The sequence below is a fragment of the Myxocyprinus asiaticus genome, chromosome 21 (genome assembly GCF_019703515.2).
Source record: "Myxocyprinus asiaticus isolate MX2 ecotype Aquarium Trade chromosome 21, UBuf_Myxa_2, whole genome shotgun sequence".
In the NCBI taxonomy this organism is placed as follows: domain Eukaryota; kingdom Metazoa; phylum Chordata; class Actinopteri; order Cypriniformes; family Catostomidae; genus Myxocyprinus; species Myxocyprinus asiaticus.
The window spans coordinates 3,050,547-3,065,621 of NC_059364.1; the positions used below are offsets into that span (position 1 = coordinate 3,050,547).

The 15,075-nt window shown below is 39.1% G+C and overlaps 1 protein-coding gene across 4 annotated transcripts in view; it reads left to right on the top strand.

Annotated features, from left to right (window-relative positions):
- Positions 1 to 15,075, top strand: part of LOC127411917 (AT-rich interactive domain-containing protein 4B-like) — a 125,620-nt gene that overhangs the window by 102,507 nt on the left and 8,038 nt on the right. For all 4 annotated transcript variants that reach the window (XR_007892360.1, XR_007892361.1, XR_007892362.1 and 1 more), the window contains exons 18-23: positions 2,261 to 2,345; positions 2,527 to 2,731; positions 4,768 to 5,976; positions 10,922 to 11,032; positions 11,920 to 12,111; positions 14,812 to 14,958. Coding sequence is in view for 1 of the 4 variants with exons in the window: in XM_051647821.1 (XP_051503781.1) it covers positions 2,261 to 2,345; positions 2,527 to 2,731; positions 4,768 to 5,976; positions 10,922 to 11,032; positions 11,920 to 12,111; positions 14,812 to 14,958 (1,949 nt within the window). In the remaining 3 variants the exon portion in view is untranslated. The remainder of the gene's footprint in view (positions 1 to 2,260; positions 2,346 to 2,526; positions 2,732 to 4,767; positions 5,977 to 10,921; positions 11,033 to 11,919; positions 12,112 to 14,811; positions 14,959 to 15,075) is intronic.

Sequence of the window (15,075 nt, forward strand, 5' to 3'; positions counted from 1 at the left end):
GAGACATTTCTGGTGATGAACTGCACTACCCATGAAGAGAAACGATCCATCCTGAAGAGAAACGATCCACCAATCAGAATCGCAGCCAACAAAGTGCACCAAAAGAGCTCTGCAGTAACCGCCCACTCCCATAACCGATGGTATGTACTTCTGTTGAAGCCGTCAGTCTGCTTTATTTCTGCTTTATTGCATAAAAATGATTTAATAGCAAAATTCTTGGTGATGAACTACACTACCCATGATCCACCAATCAGAGAATCACACCCAATAAAGTGCACCAAAAGAGCTCTGCAGTAACCGCCTACTCCCATGACACACTGTGAATGATGCAATCAAGTCGCTTCTGAAACGACGCTCAAACTACTTATATATTTGTATATATCTGAATATTTTGCATTAAATAAAAGTTTTCATTCAATTGCATCACTCACAATTCTTCATGGGATTGTAGTTCATTCCCTCAATAAAGACATTAAGTACACTGTCTTGTACCTTTGTCTTTTTCTCTGGTTTTCAAGTACGTTTTTGCTTCAAATCAAACTTTGTAACGTTGTGATTTACCTCTTTAATGAAATCCCTATGGAGGAAAAGAATGGGAAAAATACTTCGTAACCAAGACGGCTGGACAAGTGAGAAGTGTTGCGCTCTGTAGACTGCATGGAAAAGTTGTAATGGTGCGGCAGTCTCCACAAACAGAAAAATAGAGGAAATTGTGGTCGTAAAAATGGGGTTTGCATAAGAGAAAGGGGCGTTCACACAGACAGTGATTTAATGATGGAAATTGCAAAGTCGCTGTACTGGTGGTTGCTAGCAGGCATTCGTACTCAAATGAAGTATCCAACTGAATCAGGTGCTTCACTGAGTGTGTTTACATGTACAATCTTACACCAATTAAGCTTAAGGCGACAACATGTGTGGTCATGTAAATGCCTGGTGTTTCTTTATCAGGGTAAACCAATTTGTCGTTGCACGTAAACACTTTTCCCAGCATTCTTAATGGCTTATCCAATGTGCGCAAGTGTTGTGCACTTGACTGTTTACGTTTTGATGTCAAAAGTAGAGAATAATCCAATGATTTTAAATCTCATGTAAATGCATTGTTGGTTTTTTTGGTAGTGTGCATGTAAACGCACTCACTGTCTGCACTCCAACTGGTAGTTGCTGCACTGCACAACAGTTACTGTTGCTCATTTCGCCTCAATTGCCAAATCTCCTTGCAAATGAATGACTTCTTGTGGCTGACGTTGAGCTGCATACAGGCCCTAGTTCTAATATTCCCTGAATTTGGGTCAGGAATATTTATTAGAGTCTGTGGTGTAGACATGATAGTACGGGTGCTGAGATTTGAAGTAAATGTAAATTTTGCAGCAAGCCTGGATATGCTTAAAGGTTGTTTGGAAGTGTCTGTTGCTATCATTTTTATGTGAAAGGGTCTTATCACCACCTCTCAACGTCTTTTTCAATATGCGCAAGATGTACTTTCAGCAGTTCTTCAAGGAGGTTGGTTGTTTCTAGAATTCAGTTTTTTTTAATTATTATTATTATTATTATTTTGCTAGATCTTTTTTTGATGGACTTTTCCTCTTTTTTTTCCCACTTTATACTCTTCGATAACCTCTGTGCACTTTTGAGGCCTCATTCCAGAATATTTTAAGATTTTTTTTATTTATTTTCTTTAAATGAACACCCATAATTTAAACAAACAGGTTTTAGATATTTAAAAATTAATGGTGTTGAAAATGGTGACATATCCCTTTAAGGTATGTCTGTATATTTTCTTGTTTTGGGGGATGTTGTAATTGTTTTTTTTTTCTTTTCTTTTTTTTTTTTAACTATTATTTTAAAATCAGTGTGATCGTTTTGTGGTAGTCATGTAATGTTGATGCTATTGTATGGTGGCTTTTTCTTCTTTTATATCAAAAAACCTGTCAAGAACATGTTTAGGTCATATTTCACCCTATAATCAATAGCAATGTGACACTTTAATGACAATTAAGTAATGAGAATCACAATTGAGAATAATAGGAATGACCAAAAACAAACCTAAAAAAACAACCTCAAAACTAATTACAGTAATAGGGGGAATTTGGGAAGGAAATTTACTTTAGTGTCTTTCTAAAATCTTAATTATTCTCAAAATAGACTTTACTATTTTGGGGGGGGTAAATGATGACTTATTATTTGTTTGTTAGATTCCCCCAATATGGTCTTGGAGCCATATGATATATGAGTATTGACCGGGTCGTATTGCTTGTTACAGGTATGACGAGTGGATCAAAGCTGACAAAATTGTCAGACCAGCTAACAAGAATGTCCCCAAAATAAAGCATCGCAAAAAAATAAAGGTACGGTCAAACTTCTTCAAGGAGTTGTGCTAGGTGTGTTCTGTAAGAAATAATAATTATAAAAGTCATGAAAATTACTGCGCAGCTCAGCACATTTATATTCTTCATTTATATTCATATATCCATTTTTGGAAGGGCTTTTGTGAATGCACCATTAATGTGCTGCTTTGGTTTATAACAGAATAAAGCAGAACGAGAGAGAGACCGAATAGGGAGACTGACAGACAGAGAGGATCTTCCTCCCTCCAAAAATCGCATCAGTAGATTGTCTAAACCCAACTCTGGCCATGATGTTTTCTCAAAGATGGAGGAGTGTGGCGAAAACAGGGGCCAGCAGACACCAATCAAGCCCATAGAAATCACATCCATTCTCAACGGTCTCCCAGGTAACTTAATATTCACACTGCATGATCACTGCTCCTATAATAAATATTTTTTTAAAGGTGAAGTGTGTAATTTTTTGCATTGTTAAAATACTTTGTCCTATCCCAGTTTAATGTGCAATATAATTAAGTACTAAAATTAAGTAATTCATAGGTTGCATTCTTGAAGAGTGTAAACACTGTAGATCTGTGATTCTTTCAAAACATTGTTTTGTTTTTTTACATTTTTAAAACTCCAGTATTCACAAACGACTGGAACAGTGAAACGTGGGAATATCAGGGACTTTTTAAAATCATGTTTTCCAGGCCTGGAAAGTCTTAGAAATGAATAAAATCTCAAAAGTAATCGAAATTGCTATAGTGAATACTAGGGCTGGGTATTGATACAGATTTTTCGATTCCGATTCACAAGCTCTCACTTCAGATTTTTTTTTGGGGGGGGGGGGGTTTTCCCCTTTTTCTCCCAATTTGGAATGCCCAATTCCCAATGCGCTCTAAGTGATTCGCCTCAGTCCGGGTGGCGGAGGATGAATCCCAGTTGCCTCGCGTCTAAGACAGTCTTATCACGTGGCTTGTTGAGCGCGTTGCCACGGAGACATAGCGCGTGTGGAGGCTTCACGCCATCCACCGTGGCAACCACGCTCAATTCACCATGCGCCCCACCGAGAACAAACCACATTATAGCAACCACGAGGAGGTTACCCCATGTGACTCTACCCTCCCTAGCAACCGGGCCACTTTGGTTGCTTAGGAGACCTGGCTGGAGTCACTCAGCACGCCCTGGGATTTGAACTGGCGAACTCCAGGGGTGGTAGCCAGCGTATTTTACCACTGAGCTACCCAGGCCCCACTCTCACTTCAGATTTTGATTAGATTTGATATCAATTCATATGGGTATATTTCTGTTACAATGTCCATTTTGCTTACATATAAAATACATTTTCTCCCAACTAATGCTCTTAATTATAAAGGAACCTTCTAGGCAACACTTCTTGGTACAAGTCGAAAAAAAATATTTTACAAATTATATTTTTTCACTAGTTTTTTCATCATATTGGTCACATTTTAGCTTTTGAAAAATGTCCAAATTCAGTCAATTCCATCAATAAATGTCTTGAAATTGCATATATTATGTTGCAAATATTTTTTGTTTCATGTTTATTGTTTACTTGCATAATTTTTACTATTTTCAAGTATTTATATTGATATGTAGAACATGTGTTTAATCAGTACTGTCTCTTTAAGACTAAACCGGCATTAGCCAGTGAGCGCATATAATGCAAGAGGACGTGCATTTTTTCTTTAGCTCATCCATGAGTGATTAGAATTAAATGTTTCTTTTTTGTTGTTGTTGTTTTTAATCAACAACTAACTATAAAAAATATAAAAAAAAAACAGAAAAGGTATTAAAAGAGACATTAATCAATGATGGATGCATGCATGGATCTCGACTTTGGACACACAGAACGAGTTAAACCAAACTTTTAATCTCATCACACAGTGAAAGGATTTTAGTGCTAATAAATTCTTGAAATCTGAAAGTTTACCAGCCAGTGGCTAATCACAGACAGTTTTAGTCACATTGCACATAATTTGGTTGCACATGCAATTAATTTACTTGCATTATAGAGTGTTGCAATATAGAGTAAAAGATCGATTTAAGAGTCGATATCGCAATGCATTGTGAAATCGATATTTTTCCCCAGTCCTAGTGAATATGTATTTTTCTAGTTTTTTAATTTCTGCTCAAAAATGTGTCATGAGCTTGATATTGCTCTTGTGTAGCCTTAGTGATGTCAGATTTTTTTTGTCATTTCTTTTCAAAGAATTAGTCAAATCGGTCTTTTTTTATTAAATTTTTTTATGTGCATCCAGTTATCAAAAACACCTGGAAAAGTTATGGAAATGTATAGGTCAAAAAGTGTAGGAACCATGAGTCTTGGAAATTCATTAGTCAAAAGTTATGGGACATTTTGGAATGATCTAATTTAGCAGTGAAACAGAGTTAATGATTAAGTGCCATTCATTGTTTCCTGTAGCATCTGAGAGCTCTTCAGATGACAGTGAACGAGAGGAGGACGGTGAAGCTGATCACGATGAAGAGGATCATCCAAGTGGACGATCAAGTCTTCGGAAAGGAGCTCCTCCAGAGCACTCACATTCACCACAGCACTGGGAAAGTGGAAGCCCATCGGAGGGCTTCAAAGCACCATCAGTTGTGGACAACACCCAGGAACTGAACCCCCAGGACAGCCCAGAACCAGGCAAGAGGAAGGGGCAATTTGAGGTTGAGGTGGAAGGCTCCAGCACCAGAAAGAAAAAAGCAGAAGCTCTAGGGGAACGCACCTTGAAAAGCCCATCAAAAGGCAAACCTAGAGGCAGCAGAGGTGGAGACTGGCTGCCAAGTAGTTCACCCAAAAAGCTAGAAGAAAGAGGCCCTGGAGAGGACAGAGGTATTCAGTCATGTAGCAGTTCTGAAGACGAAGCAGATCCTCCAACTGAACCTCAGGCCAAGGAAGAGCCAGGGGGGCATCCCAAAACTAAGGGCTCCCTGTCAAAGAAGTACAACGGGATCAAAGAGAAGAATAAGGGTGGACGTTCAGGATACTGGGAGATCCCTGAGAAAAGAGCCAAAATGTCAGCAGGGATAGAGGAGAGGACGCCCAGTTGTCGTACCAAAGGCCAGAAGGATGTCTGGTCCAGTATCCAGGTTCAGTGGCCGAAGAAGACTCTGAAGGAGCTGTTTTCAGACTCTGACACCGAGGCTGCCAACTCACCTCAGCCTGCAGCGACCGCTCCAGACGAGCCATGCACTGAACCAGCACAAGACAATGAGATAGCTGAGGAACAGCAGGAGAAGATTCAGGAACATCCCAGCAGCGGAACCAACTCGGTCCTCAATACGCCGCCTACTACACCCGAGTCACCCACCATGGGCGAGGGACCCGCAGAGGTTCTAGCAGAGATTCCACCGCCCTCACCACCATCTGAATTACCCGCCAGTCCTCAAATTGTTTCCTTACCATCAGAACCTCTGGTTGAGGAGAGGGTAGGGGGTCGCAGCGAGTCCGATAGCAGCACAGTGGAGGTCGAGAGTTTGGGTGGAGAAATCCAGGAGATGCCTCAAGAAGAGGGGGCAGGTTCCCCCTCCAAGGCCTTTGATGGCAACTTGTTCTGCAACAGTAACAGCAACTGTAGCCTAACTCTCAGCAACAGCAGTCAGCAAGAGAGCGAGCAGAAAGGCAAAGGTAGGTGGTATATTGTCTCCTACAGATGATCCCAACTCTAGTTTCTCCTTCCAATGATTATATATTGATATTCTTCTAAAAGAAATGTTCCGGGTTTAATACAAGTTGGGGCACCTACACACTAGACTTTACGCTGCGAATGCACTGATTTTTATAAGGGTCGGTGCGCCGGAAGGACGGAGAGGTAAAATGCAAGGGTTTTCAAAAGTGACGCTCCATTGTGCCGCCTCCCAAGAACCTGGCAGTTGTTCGCCACAGGGTACACTCTCCTGATCCCACCAGGGGTCAAGAGGGATCCTAGTATCGTAAAGAGCATTTAAACTTTTGCCACAACGCACTATGACGTAGGCATCCATTGATCAAAGAGAATCTCAGAGATGCGGGTCCAGTTGTGCTTTCGGAAACTCTGCCTAGTGTGTAGGTGCCCTTGAACCCAAAATATACTTCAGTTTTGACGTGAACGCTAGCATCTGTGTACAGTCGAACACTTTTCAAAGTATACTCCATTTGACACTTCACGCATACACTGGCGGTTGGTGCAAACATGCTACGACTGCTAAGACATACTGGACTATTTCTCTGCAGGAGTTTAGACTCATAAAGGTGTCTTTATATTCCTTCAGACTTGAGTAATACAAATGCAAGTATGTCCTGACCTCCACACACACGCATTCTTGACGTGCACATCCACTGCTGTTGTCACTTGTTTTTTAGCTGCGATTACATCATATCTAGTGCTTCTTTGTCAAAGCAATGGCTCAACTGTGAGTGTTGGGACCTTGTGCACCCACTAATAAGTGTGAATAATTCCAGGCGCATGCACATACTCATTGCTCAAGCACTCTGCTGAAGAAGAAATTTGCATCACATGTCCTGTATGCAGACACCTAGCGTTCGCGTCTAACTGACGAATACTTTTGTCTTTAGGCAGCATTTGGGTCATAACATTGTTTGCCACAAAAAATAATTTTGACTTGTGAGCAAACATCATGGTTACATTACGACACTTACAAAAGGAGGACACGAGCCCAGGAAATAAACATTAAAATACACATGGTTTCAAAAGTATAGCGAAAAGACTTGAACATTATACATGTTGACATGGGGAACTAGTGTGGTAGAATCACTTTCAAACCACCTGCGTGAAGTTGGCCCCCCACCCAACGCAAAACGTCGGCAAAATAGTCTCAATCGTTTGTGCTTCGTTTGTGCTGGTTTGTGCTGTAAAAATTTTCGTTTGTGCTGCTTCGGTTTTTTAGATATTAAAATAATATTTATAGGTCATTCTGAGGTCACTCAGCCCCCCCCCACATGCTCCAAATTCACCCAAAATAAGCTCAATCATTTGTGCTTCGTTTGTGCTGGTTTGTGCTGTAAAACATTTTGTTTGTGCTGCTGCGGTTTTTTAGATATTAAAATAATATTTATAGGTCATTCTGAGGTCACTCAGCCCCCCCACATGCTCCAAATTCACCCCAAAATAAGCTCAATTGTTTGTGCTTCGTTTGTGCCAGTAAAAGTTTCGTTTGTGCTGCTTCGGATTTTTAAATATTAGACATTGAATTGTCTGTATTATAATAAAATAAAATAATACATAATATACTATGTGTGTGTGTGTATATATGTGTATATATATATAAATCACTTACCCCAAACCTTTGAATGGTTGTGTATCATTGTTTCCACGAGAAGAAAAAAAAAAAAAATGAAAAAAAAAGCAGCACAACTGTTTTCAACTGATAATAATAATGAATGTTTCTTGAGCAGCGAATCAGCATATTAGAATGATTTCTGAAGGATCGTGTGACACCGAAGACTGAAGTAATGATGCTGAAAATTCAGCTTTGATCACAGGAATAAATTACAGTTTACTATATATTCAGATAGAAAACAACTGTTTTACACTGGAATAATATTTCACAATATTACTGTTTTACTGTATTTTTGATCCAATAAATGCAGCCTTGGTGAGCAGAAGAGACTTCTTTCAGAAACATTAAAAAATCTTAATGTTTTCAAACTTTTACATATGTATGTATGTGTGTGTGTGTGTGTGTGTGTGTGTGTGTGTGTGTGTGTGTGTGTGTGTGGAAACTCGTGACTCAATGAATTAAGAATGAAGCAAAAATGATTTTACTTTTGAAATGTAATTACTGTTCTATCAAACATCCATTAACACAAATAAAGGACCTTTAAAAACTTAAACTTAAAAACATGTGATGATTTATCACACGTGTCCAGTTGCCAGGCTTAAAATTGTATATTCCCTTTTTTGTATTTTAGAGAACTTGTTGTTGTATTTAACCGTTTCAGGCATGAATTCAATCCATTTCCGAAATGAAACTTCAAGATCAAAAGTCCAGCAATCTTTTGGTCTGGGTGAAATGGACCCTGTGTCATCACTACTGCCATTTGTTTCATGATCACATTCATGAGTAAACCCTAAAGCAGTCCAGATATTGTGTCTATTTAATTTAACAGAAGTGTATAGAGCCTTTGCAGTGATCTTGTTTTCTAGCTGCTTACTAAGCTCTGTCCAGATGCTCTGATTAGGAGTCGCTATGTTGCCATTTTGGACTATGGCCTCTTTAGATGAACACTGGACAGTAAAATGAAATCTGTCGACTGCTGGTTTCTTGGGCATCTGGCATAAGCAAAACATAATTACCCACTTAAATAAACCTGACTCAAAAAATGTCATGTTCAGTATAAACGTATTTTTATGTATTACTGTATTGGTCCAAATATAAGGATAAAATAATATAGTAATAATATATAAGGATAAAATATCTTATATTAGGACCAATATGGTAATGTTGACCCCTAGATGCACAATGTATTAAAAAACTAACATGGGTCACATGTGCAACTGTAATTAGCATATATTAGTATTAGCAATGAGTTTTCTGTACAATAAACATTGACAATCTTAGCTCTCTCTTTTTTTTTTTTTTTTTTTTTTGGGGGGGGGATTTTTTCCCCTTTTTCTCCCAATTTGGAATGCCCAATTCCCAATGCGCTCTAAGTCCTCGTGGTCGCGTAGTGATTCGCCTCAGTCCGGGTGGCGGAGGACGAATCCCAGTTGCCTCCGCGTCTGAGACAGTCAACCCACGCATCTTACGTGGCTTGTTGAGCGCGTTGCCACGGAGACATAGCGCGTGTGGAGGCTTCACGCCATCCACCGCGGCAACCACGCTCAATTCACCATGCGCCCCACCGAGAACAAACCACATTATAGCGACCACGAGGAGGTTACCCCATGTGACTCTACCCTCCCTAGCAACCGGGCCAATTTGGTTGCTTAGGAGACCTGGCTGGAGTCACTCAGCACGCCCTGGGATTCGAACTAGCGAACTAGCGAACTCCAGGGGTTGTAGCCAGCGTATTTTACCACTGAGCTACCCAGGCCCCTAATATTAGCTCTCTTGAATGTTGTGCCATTATTCTTGAAGTTAACAAATAATATTGTAACTGACAGTGTTAAAACATTGTACTTACATTGGCCAGACATTTGATTTAGTAATGACTTTTGTAGTTTGATTTATATGGACTTTTTCTCTACTAACTCTACACTAATTTCCACAAGAGCAACTTGAACAGAAGTGTCTCTTGCGCCTGGTGATGGCAGTGAAGTGTAGCAGATGATACTCCATGTAAATAAATCAAAAGTTCGATCAGGAAAGACCAGTGAATGAAGTAAAGATAACTGTTTATTGAACAAATGATGTGATGATTAGTCTTGACAGAAAGTCTTCGGTAATTTGACTCTTAAAGTGTGTTCACGTCGAGGAGATTTGCGCTTTTGTTCTCGTGTCCAGAGCTGAGCGAAAGTGAGTGACGGATGAATATTGAGCTGCGGCTGTCTGAACACCAATAAAGTTTTTAATAAACACCATAGCGACTACAAAAACATTGATAAGAGGGAGTTGTTGTATTAAAACATCTTCATCCAACATTTTGGTAAGAGATTGAAATGACAAACCCGAAATAAAATGCTCACTGCTCATAAATCGTACTGACTACACACAAAACAAGAGAGACCTATTTTACAAATATATAATATAGTAGCCTAATATATAGTAATCAGAATGACCGAGACTGCTACTAACCTACATTTGATTTTTGTGACCATTAAGTGATCTGTTTTATTCTGTCAGTATTGTATTCAATAAATATCAGCATTTATAATTCGCCTGTAATTCAATGTCTAATTTTTTAAAAACCGAAGCAGCACAAACGAAACTTTTACCAGCACAAACCAGCACAAACGATTGAGCCTGTTTTGGGTGAATTTGGAGCATGTGGGGGGGCTGAGTGACCTCAGAATGACCTATAAATATTATTTTAATATTTAAAAATCCAAAGCAGCACAAACGAAACTTTTACCGGCACAAACCAGCACAAATGGAGCACAAACTTTGAGATTGAGATTGCGTTTTGCGTTGGGTGGGGGGCCAACTTCACGCAGGTTTTCAAACCTGGTCTGAGTAAAGTTATATCCAATCCTTCAACTTCAATATCATGACCATGTAATATATATATATACCAATACCAAGACCTTTCTATGATGCGTGCAAGGATAACAGAAAGAGACCCCTCTCACAGGAATTTCATCGGTTACACATAATCAGAAGTTCATCTTCCTAGAAAAGTATTCCCACCTCCAAAAGAGTTATTTAGGCAACTTAACATTCAAAATAAGCATTTTAGCATTTTAAGTGAGCAACACTTATTTGCTTTTAAACCCTCCAGAACACTGGGCCCATTTACTTTCATTATAATTATCTTACTATAGTCGGATATATTGTCATCATTTTCTGCCACAAATGCTGTCGAGCTTAACCCGGAATATGCCTTTAAATAAGAAACCCAGACTGACTTTAAGTTAAAAATTGTTTCATTGTCATGAAGTTGTCATTTCACTGAGTTTTCACCCATTGTGCAGCGTCATCCAGTCAGAAGCGGCACAAAGAGTCTCAAGGGGGCGGAGCTTCAAAGAAACACAAGCGCAGTCATAAAAGCCTGAGCTTACATCCCAAAAAGAACCGCAAACCAGGTAACAGAAGTGTACATCTGTTTAAAGAGCTCATGTAAGTAATCCTTTTATGTTTTTAGAGAAGTCAACAGACTGTTGTGAAGATTAAAGTTGCTGTGCAGTTTTTTTCTAGTCCTTTTTGGATTGTTACTGGAGCTCTTTTAACATATTTGAGTATCTGTAAACATCCATTTCTTGAGCGTTTCAAGTGTGAATATTGTTCAGACTGGCAGTGTAGCATTCATCTGGTAAATCCTGTGATGAAAAGCTGTTGGAGTTTGGAGACTTCAGTAATTAACACACTTGCTTTATAGTGAGCGGTGCAACTGTGCTGTTTGATTTAAAGGACTAACATCTGCCATGCTTCAAATAATATTAATGCTCCCGCAAGATTCCAACACATTGATAAATAATTTGTGCACAAGTGGTGGTCGAGATAATAACTTACTTAAGACATTGATCAAACACTAATCTCAATGAAACCGCATCTCTCATATTCAACAGGGAGTGTAAAAACTAGAAAGGTATGACTTTTGACTCCAAATTAAGTCATGCTGTGTTACTCTTTAAGGACGTTACGTCCAGTTTTAAAGATCCAAACTCTGAACTCATTTCTCTAACCCAGGTCTTGGTCCACTTTTCATTCACATTGGTTTTTAGAACCCAGTCCACGAGTATTATAATATTTGAATATAGTAATAATTTAATATCATTGTTTTTGTTAGTATTATTATACAATAGTAATGTATTTCTTTTGAGTTTCTTCATTTTTAGGCATTGCAAGGTTGTCCAGTTAAAGCCAACTCATTCTCATATTGCCATGTTGAAGACGGTTCTGTAAATGTTAAATGTTCCAGATAATCACCTGAATCACGTGATCTTTCTCTCTGTTGGTTTTTGCTCTGCAGCTCACAGCAGTGACAGTGAAGACCAGTCTATCAGCGAGAGCACTGCCAAATCTCCAACATCTAAGAGCAACAGCGACCTGAAGTCAGCCATCTCACACAAGTGCTCTGGACGAATGCCCCCTTCAGGCCACAAATATGAGCATTCCCACAGCAGAGAGCAGCACGGGAGGACCAAGAGAAGTTTTCAGATGTGTAAGTGCCATATGGAAGTCAAAGCTGAAACATAAATGTATGTTCCTTAAAGCAGGACAAGGCGGTTTAACGATATATACTTTGCGATGGTAGAAATATGTTAACCGTTTAGAGAAATACGTAAATACAGAGCGGGACGTGTTCCAAACAAGTTGAAGAAGATCTTGTTATTAAGAGGCGTTGCTAAGCACAATGTAAAGTGCAGTTTAGTTGTTTACGGTTCCCAAGGAACATCGCAACTTGTCTTACAGAAGCCTCAAATGTGGCTCATGCAATCACAATTTAGAGTCCGAACTGTTCTAATATAATTGTCTAATATTGGTTTTACTGATTTGAGACTTTTGTTTTTAACTCAAGTGTTGAATAGGTCAGCACAATTAATCGAAAAAATAATCAAGATCACTATTATGGGTGCTGCAATTATTAATCGTGGAAAGTGTCAAGTACAGAATTCCCTTTAGGTATACTCCTGTCGTGTCTTTTGAACTATTGGTGGCGCTGTTGATTGCAAAATGTTGAAGATGCGTAACAATTCAAAGCAGACAAAGCATTGCTCACTTCCTATTTTACGTCAACCTCGTTAAATTTAAGTTGGCATAACTTCTGAACAGTGGCACAAATCAAAATACTGTTTGGTCAGTTATATGCAGCTTGGTCTGGAGATTATTTTGAGACATTGTTTGGGCAAATCGGATAAGGTTTGAAGGATGTGAAACGTTTAAACTGTAAATGACATAATCCAAGATGGCGGTCACTGTAATTGGCTGACTTTTTTTTTCTTTTCACCCAATCCGTGCTCACCACGTGCTCCACCGAAAACGAACCACATTATAGCGACCATTAGGAGGTTACCCCATGTGACCCTACCCTCTCCAGCAACTGGGCCAATTTGGTTGCTTAGGAGACCTGGCTGGAGTCACTCAGCACGCCATGGGATTTGAACTAGTGAACTCCAGGGGTGGTAGCCAGCATATTTTACCACTGAGCTACCAAGGCCCCAACATTGGCAGACTTTTAATGTAAGGGTCCATAGAGCTCTTCAGCCATGATTTCAATTTGTAGGTGAACCCGGAAGTCTAATTCACCATGGGTTCCCTCTGGAGTTTCCTATGGGTTTTTGAACTATGAGGAAAATAAGGTCTGTGGTAAACATTACTTGACGAAACATTGATGTATTATTCTACAACATACATTACACACAGTCATACCTCAAACCTGAATTTTGAAGCCGTATTGAATTATATACTTTTTTTTTTAAACTCATGGCGGCTTCAAAATTCAGGTTTGAGGTATGACTGTGTGTAAAGTATGTTGTAGAATAATACATCAATGTTTCATCAAGTAATGTTTACTACAGACCTTATTTTTCTCATAGTTCAAAAACCTTGAGGAAAATCCAGAGGGAACCCATGGTGAATTATCTTCCGGGTTTTTGGACTAAAAGTTGAACAGCTCTATTGGAATCTATTGGAGTAAGCAGAGGCAAAAATAATTTTGTTTCTAGGACAAACGGTTCAAAAGAGAGTTTTTTTACTGGTGATGGCGCTAAAGAGTGTCCTAGAGACCCTAAATTTGGTATGGTGGCTTTTTATGCCCACCCCGATCAGTGTGCCAAATTGCATCGTTTTCCTATGTGTTTTTTGTTTTTTATTTTGCAGACCGGATTTAAATATGGTAAACTGTATTAAACTACGTTGAGAGTACCACAGTTTTAATGGCTGCTGAAGGAATGATCAGATTAGCTAAAATATTTAATAAACAAATGCTTATGGGGGGCCTGGGTAGATTAGCGAGTATTGACTCTTGACTATCACCCCGGAGTCACGAGTTTGAATCCAGGGTGTGCTGAGTTACTCCAGCCAGGTTTCCTAAGCAACCAAATTGGCCCGGTTGCTAAGGAGGGTAGAGTCACATGGGGTAGCCTCCTCGTGGTCACGATCAGTGGTTCTCACTCTCAGTGGGGCGTGTGGTAAGTTGTGTGTGGATCGCGGAGAGTAGCATGAGCCTCCACATGCTGTGAGTCTCCGCGGTGTCATGCACAACGAGTCACGTGATAAAATGCACGGATTGACGGTCTCAGATTATCGGTAACAGTCGTAAAGAGTGAGCTGAGTGCAGATTTTTGTTTCACATCTTCTAAGCTTGTTTTGGATGTTTAGCCTAAATAAAGAATATGGCACGCAACCAAAAACATTTTTATTATTAATTTAAATTGTATAAAATCTAAATTAATAATCGTAATTTAAATATCAAGGTAAATATCTGACAATAATGTTTTTTGTCATAATTGTGCAGCCCCAGTGTTCAATAATTTTTGCACTGATGCCACTTTGCCACTCTGATGCCACACAGACTTTTTTTTTGCCATGAATAATAATATCTTTTGTTTTGCATCCATCAAGTTCCAAATGAAAAGAAAAGTATAGTCAAGTGAAATTAAATATTTTCATTTGTATTTGATAATCTTAATTATCCAAATTTGTAATTACTAAATGGTTATACACACACACACACACACACATATATATATATATATATATAATATAACATGAATACTGTACTTACTACGTGTGTGTGTGTGTGCTTATATATGTTATATATTTGTGTGTGTGTGTGTGTGTGTGCTTATACTGTTATATATTTATGTGTGTGTGTGCGTGTGTGTGTGTGTGTGTGTGTGTGTCCCTCATGTTCATCTAGCTGACCTGGAAAAGATGAGCAGTCTGGAGCGGATAGCATTCCTTCAGGAGAAACTGCAGGACATCCGGAATCACTACCTCTCGCTCAAATCTGAGGTGGCCTCCATTGACAGGAGACGAAAGCGCATGAAGAAGAAAGAGAGAGAGAGTAAGTTAATGAACTCTTTAATAAATCGGTAGCTTCTCTGAACGAGTTATAGTTGTTTATTTCAGCAGCACTAACATTTGAATTTTTACATCTTTCATTAAGGAAAAGTAATATAAA